The 6,000-nt window shown below is 47.3% G+C and overlaps 1 protein-coding gene across 2 annotated transcripts; it reads left to right on the top strand.

Moving 5' to 3' along the window:
- The first annotated feature begins 445 nt into the window (after positions 1-445).
- LOC146350285 (uncharacterized) lies at positions 446-3,964 on the top strand. 2 transcript variants are annotated; one of them, XM_084841802.1, is made up of 2 exons: positions 446-2,409; positions 2,488-3,964. In XM_084841802.1, the coding sequence occupies exon 1, from the start codon at positions 642-644 to the stop codon at positions 2,025-2,027; it is 1,386 nt and encodes a 461-aa protein (XP_084697928.1). In that variant the 5' UTR covers positions 446-641; the 3' UTR covers positions 2,028-2,409; positions 2,488-3,964. The 2 variants fall into 2 exon arrangements, with proteins under 2 accessions (XP_084697928.1, XP_084697930.1); XM_084841804.1 differs by having other exon boundaries at positions 528-2,409; positions 2,482-3,964.
- The last annotated feature ends 2,036 nt before the right edge of the window (positions 3,965-6,000 follow it).

Raw genomic sequence — 6,000 nt, 5'->3', positions numbered from 1 at the left:
TCACATCTCATCACTCCGCGCTGAATCCATCACGTCCCTGTAATGCAACCGCCCCCAACCCGCTGCCTTCCAGACGTTTTGGACTTCAGCTCCCATCAGCCCCTGCCAGCACAGCCAGTGGTCAGGAATGCTGGGGGTTGTCGTCCAAAACATTTGGAGGGCACCAGGTTGGGGAAGGCAGCGAGTGTAACGCCCTCATCGTCTCCACGAGCCAACTCCATTCTGCGTCTGACTTCCACTCCCCCCCATTCCAGTTCCCCTTGATTGCGTCCCTGCGCCCCCAGCTGCCCAGATATCGCCTTCCTCCCCCCCCCCCACTCCCTCTCAGCCTCCGTTGTTGCCATTAGATTTCCCATCGTCCTCCCCACAGGCCACCACCCCTCTTCTGACTCATCCGAACCCCCAGACTCCGGGTCGCCCAATCAGTACAGCTGGAAGGCCCTTCAGAGCCGCGGAAAGAAGCCTCACCGTGGACCGGCGAGGTGGGGCGCGCGACAACGCGCGGGTCGCGCAACCTCCTGCGCTTTACAGCGGCGAACTCTCTGCACAAGCGTCGAGCGCTTGTTCCGAACAGAAAGTCAGAGCGGCCGTTTCAAGGGCTACCTTCATTTTTTTTTGTTTTTACCATCTCGAGATAAGATATGGCAGGCCCGCTTGTCCCTATGTTCGACTTAAGCGATCTGATGAAAGCCCTATGCCCAATTAATCGTAGCCAATTTGGTCGCCTCTTGGGTCCAGGGGGCGATCCTCGAATACGTGGATTAATAGGCTCCCAAGTGACTTTGAGTTTGATTCGAGAGGGGATTATAGAGAATCGAGATCTTCGGGAAGCCATTGGAGCGCTCAGTGTCTTTTCGGGGTGGTTTCCCATCAGCGATGAGTACATTCTGCCGGAAAAGCAGCGCGTCGAGCACTTGCGTTCGATCCACAGCGACCCCTTCGATACAACCCAGTGGAACCGAAGCGTGACTGTGAGAGCCTCAAGCTTGTTCCAAGCCCCGGGGCTCGCAAATGTCCTCGCCCCTGATGGCCAAGGTGAGTTCACCTTCAATGCGGAGCGCTGGGCAGGATGGATGCAGCAAATAGGCTCTGCTGAGGAGGTTGAGAATAACGCCCCCTCGCCCGCGCCCCCAGGGGCCCAGCCGCCTCCAGCTGCCGGAGAGTTACACCCATGGGCATTTGGCGGTGTCCTTAACACTGCGATCAACAGTGGAAAGCCCTTTGCGGCACCCATCGATCCCAGCGTGGATCCTGCCTTACTTGAGTTGAGCATTCTGGTCTGGATACAGCAAGATGTCGCCCATCGAGCACAAAGGCGATTGGCCGAGATGATGGCATTAAGTATTACCATTATAACCAGCGGGGGAACCCTCACTCACACCCAGCTTCGGAAAGTGATCGCGGCTACATCTAGAGGAACAGGGGCTGACTGGGCTCACTTTACCCACGAAGCCGTTCTCAGGGGCTGGGGCCTCCTTGCCGAGGCATGGACAGGACAACAAACAAGCGCTGACTTTAAAAACCTGTTCCAAGCCCTAGGGAAGGTAGCGGGGTCATTCTCGCCACAGTTCAGACTGATGTGTGAGGAAACTGCGTCGAAGATGCTAACTGGGATCCTCACGATAAAACGGGCGATGGATACTTTCAATGATTTCCCTTGGGGAACCTTGAGTGACCTCATCGCTCAAAGAACACGCCGAGATGAGCTAGCTAATGCCACACAGTTTATCAACTATCTCAAAGATATCCCAGAAGGGGATGATGATGCAGCTGGAAAGCAAGTAGATGAAGAAAAACCTGCGTACTTATGGGCCGGATGGACATTTGCCTTAGGGACACAAAAGCAAGAGCAGACCTTTCAAAACACTGCTTACCCTAATCTCCTTTATGCTGGGATTCAACTCATGATTCGCGCTGGAGGAGAAGACAGGCTGAGTCATTATCAGTATAAAAAATCTATGGTGATTTCGGAAAAGTTTCTCATCGACCAGTGGATTACCCAGTATCTTGCAAAGTGCTATGCTTAAACGGCACAATCCTCAGAGCAGCCTTCCCCAACCTGGTGCCCTCCAGATGAGTTGGACTGCATCTCCTATCATTCCCAGTCCAACACACCTGGAGAGTTCCAAGTTGAGGAAGGCTGTCTCAGAGAGTGCAAATCTTGGTGCTGTTCTGCTCATCAACAAAGACCAATGTGACATATTTTGTGGACAAACAACTGGCCTGGAAGTTATAAGGAGGTGCAAATACCTCAGATGCCTGCCAGCCAGCGTGATTCTGTAGATGTCTGCTGAGAAGTAAGTCCCATTGAGTTCAGTAGGGCTTACTCCCAGGTAAGTGGGTATAGGATTGCAGCCAGTGTGTTTGTTTAGCTATTCGTTTAGCTATTTAGGGCACAGTCCCATGCATGTATAGGCAGAAAAACATCCTACAACTCCCAGCGTTCCCCAGCCAACACTGCTGGATGGGGAATGCTGGGAGTTGTAGGATGTTTCTCTGTCTAAATATGCATAGGATTGCACCTATACTCAGTTTTAATTGTTCCTTGACACAAAATGTTAGTTCCCATCCCTAAGCTGCTACTTACTTGTTGAAATGCAGCCATCTGCTGGCTTGTTTGTTGTTGTTGTTGTTTCTCACTTTTCCTAGGAATTGTAAGGAATTTACAGAATTGATCATGAAGGCTGCAATCCTGTACACATTTACCTATGAATAAGGCTCACTGAACTTAGTAGGACTTATTTCTGAGTAGATACGTGTAGGATTGCACTGTAAACCAGAAGAGGTTGATCGCTGTATGTGATTCAGCTAAAACTTATTCCAGGGAGGGGGCAGGGGCTAATGTTATTTCTCAAGAAAGCAATGTACAATTGTGTGTGTTTGTTTTAAATAAATAATTATTAGCTGTAAGGAGAATTTGGGCTTTCAAGGGTTTTTTTAATCATTCTATATGAAAAGCTAGCCCAAACCGTAATGAAGCTGAAATTAAGGCACGCATAGGCCTTTCCCAAAAGGGGCCTCCTGATTCTCCGCTGAGAAGCAATTTTGAGTAACAAGGTAACAAGACTTATCTGTATGCCTTTGCAGGTGTACCCAGGAAGAGGCCAGGATTGCTCATCAAGGCCATCAGCCCCAACTCATGGGTTAAATAACTTATGAATTGCCATTGCATATGAACTGGGTCCATGTGTGCTTGATTTTAATGTTTGTATTTGGCTTTAGCATTATTGTTTGGTTTTTATTAGTTATTAAGGTGTTGATTCTAGTTTAGTTGTGTATTATTGGTGTTTTATACATTTTGTAAGCTGCCTTGAGAGAGCTCTTCTGTCCTGTAGGAGGCCAAGTACTACTTTCAAATTAATTAATACATAATAAAATATCCTTTTAGAAATTAGGTGGTACATCAAAAGGCGAGAGAAGCATTTGGGGTTGGCTCCAGTCATATGTAGAGCAGACCCATTCAAATCATTGGGACTTGGTAAAGACTAACCTAAGTCCCATTGATTTCAGTGGGTCTACTCTATGTATGACTAGTCTGGATCCAACCCTTTGTTTTCCCTGTTCCCCTGTGTATTGGCCCCAGGAGCGTAACCAAGTCACCTGTAGTGTTAGAGGGGCCTAGAGATCCATGATGCTTTCTTAAGTTCATTATTGGTGCAATTCCCTTGCTAGTAGGCCTCTGAGCATGTGCAGATGAGTCAAAGGCCAATATCAAGATGTGCCTGGGAAGCAACATTTGTTTGTCTTAAAGCTGCAGGTGGCTGTGCTGAGAACTAAACACTTCTAGTCTATGCTGGGAATGAACGCTAGGTGGTGCTTGCTAGTGTCATACTGCCTCACTGTTAACATGTATGGTATAAGACCCATTGTACACCATGGCTCTGGGTTCAGAGAAGCTGTCTGAACCAACCATTGGGTACACCTGTGTGCTGTAAGTTACTCAATAAAGTATCTCCTTATCAGTAAACCTGGGTCTGGATCACTATCTTGGCACCTCTAAATTAAGGGTTCAAAGCCTACGGCCGGGGCAATACACCCTAAAATAGGGGAAATCAAGAATCAGGATCTTATGGGAATCTGTGTTTCAATGGCAGTAACCAGCCCTCACCGCCAGTAATAATGGATCAATAGCAATGAACATAAGTAAAATAAAAAAAAAAGTTATAAAAACAATCTCCACAATAAATCTCTGGAGAAGAAATCAGACCAATACTTCTGGAAGAAGACCAGATCAGACAACACTTAAAGCATGCAAATGAATATAGGTACATGAAATTATTGTTTCATTTGACATAAATGTGGTTAAATATCAAATTTAAAATGTGGTTAGTCATCTTCACTTGGATGATCATATCCATATATTTGTTGAATATATGTATTGTATGGTCCCTGCAATGGTATGCACACTTACCTGGAGTAAATCCTATTGACCTTGTTGGGGCTTACTTCTGAGTAGACATGTATAGGATTTCACTAGTCTTCCTAACGAGTCAGGTAGTCAGGCTGAGCGTATAACATACAACAATGCTGCAATATGGTCTAATGCTATTATCCCTACAATGAAGGTTGGGGGGTCAGGCAGAGGCCGGAAGAGTAGTATCCATGGTATCCTTCTGGATCGTTTATCTGGATTGGGCTTGGGAGGCACAGTTTTAAAGTGGTTCCAGCCCTTTCTGCAGGAGCAGTCTCAGAGGGTGGTGTTGGGGGACTTGGGTTCCATCCCACGGTCATTAGCCTGTGGGGTGCTGAAAGGTTCTGTCTTTGTCCCCCATGCTCTTTAACACCTACATAAAACCACTGGGGGAAGTCATCAAGAGGTTTGGGCTGAAATGTCATCAGTATGAGGATGATACTCAGCTCTACCTCTCGTTTCCATCTGCACATCCCAGGGAGGCTGTGGAACTCTTGAACCAGTGTCTGGAGGCTGCTTTGGGATGGATGAGGATGAACAAGCTGAAACTTAATCCAGAAAAGATGGAGGCACTGTGGGTTGGGAAACCAACTACTTCGGATGGAGGTTTACAACTGGTCTTAGATGGGGTTGCACTCCCCCTGAAAGACCAAGTGTGCAGTCTGGGAGTCCTCCTGGACTCTGAGCTAATTGGGGAAGCCCAGGTGGCTGCAGTGTCCAGGAGTGCTTTTTACCAGCTTAGGCTGGTACACCAACTGCAGCCCTATCTAGAGAGGAAGGACCTTGCCTTAGTTATCCACACACTAGTCACCTTCAGACTGGACTACTGTAATGCGCTATACATGGGACTGCCTTTGAAGACAGTTCAGAAACTCCAGCTTGTGCAGAATGCGGCTTCCCAAGTATTGGTGGAGGTGAGGCGATTCGATCATATAACGCCTGTACTGTGCCAGCTGCACTGGTTACTGTGCATTTCCGAGCCCAATTCAAAGTGCTGGTTCTGACCTTTAAAGCCTTAAACGGTTTGGGACCAAGTTACCTGAAGGACTGCCTACACCCATATCAGCCTGCCCACACTTTAAGATCAGAAAGAGGCCCTTCTCATTTGCCCACCCATGAGAGCAATCAGGTGGGTGATCACACATGAGAGGGCCTTGTCTGCAGTGGCCCCACACCTTTGGAACAAGCTGCCATTGGAGGTCAACCGTGCTATGTCACTGCAGACTTTTAAGAAGGCCTTGAAAACAGTATTTTACCTTGGCCTTCTCTTGATATGACTGCTACTGTTGCTGTTACCGCTGTTAACATTGTTGGTGGTTTTATTGTTTGCTTTTATTACTGTTTTTTATTGTTATGTTTTTATCACTTTTAATATTTGAATTGCTTTTATGTATTTTATTGCTATAAGCCGCCTTGGGAGGGCTTCTGCTCTGAAAGGCAGCCAAGAAATATTTTAAATAAATTAGTATATAACAACCCTGCAGTGTAGTCCAGTGATATTATACCCCTATTACAGATCGTGTGTGTGTGTGGGTCGGGGGGGGGGGAGTCACAGCTGCTTAGGGCCTAGTTATCTGAGGGACCACCTA

Source organism: Heloderma suspectum, chromosome 3 (assembly GCF_057233095.1).
Source record: "Heloderma suspectum isolate Gila_16-S chromosome 3, 16-S_ref, whole genome shotgun sequence".
Lineage (NCBI taxonomy): Eukaryota > Metazoa > Chordata > Lepidosauria > Squamata > Helodermatidae > Heloderma > Heloderma suspectum.
Note: the sequence above shows the minus strand (reverse complement) of the source record. Positions and strands in the feature narration are given on the sequence as shown.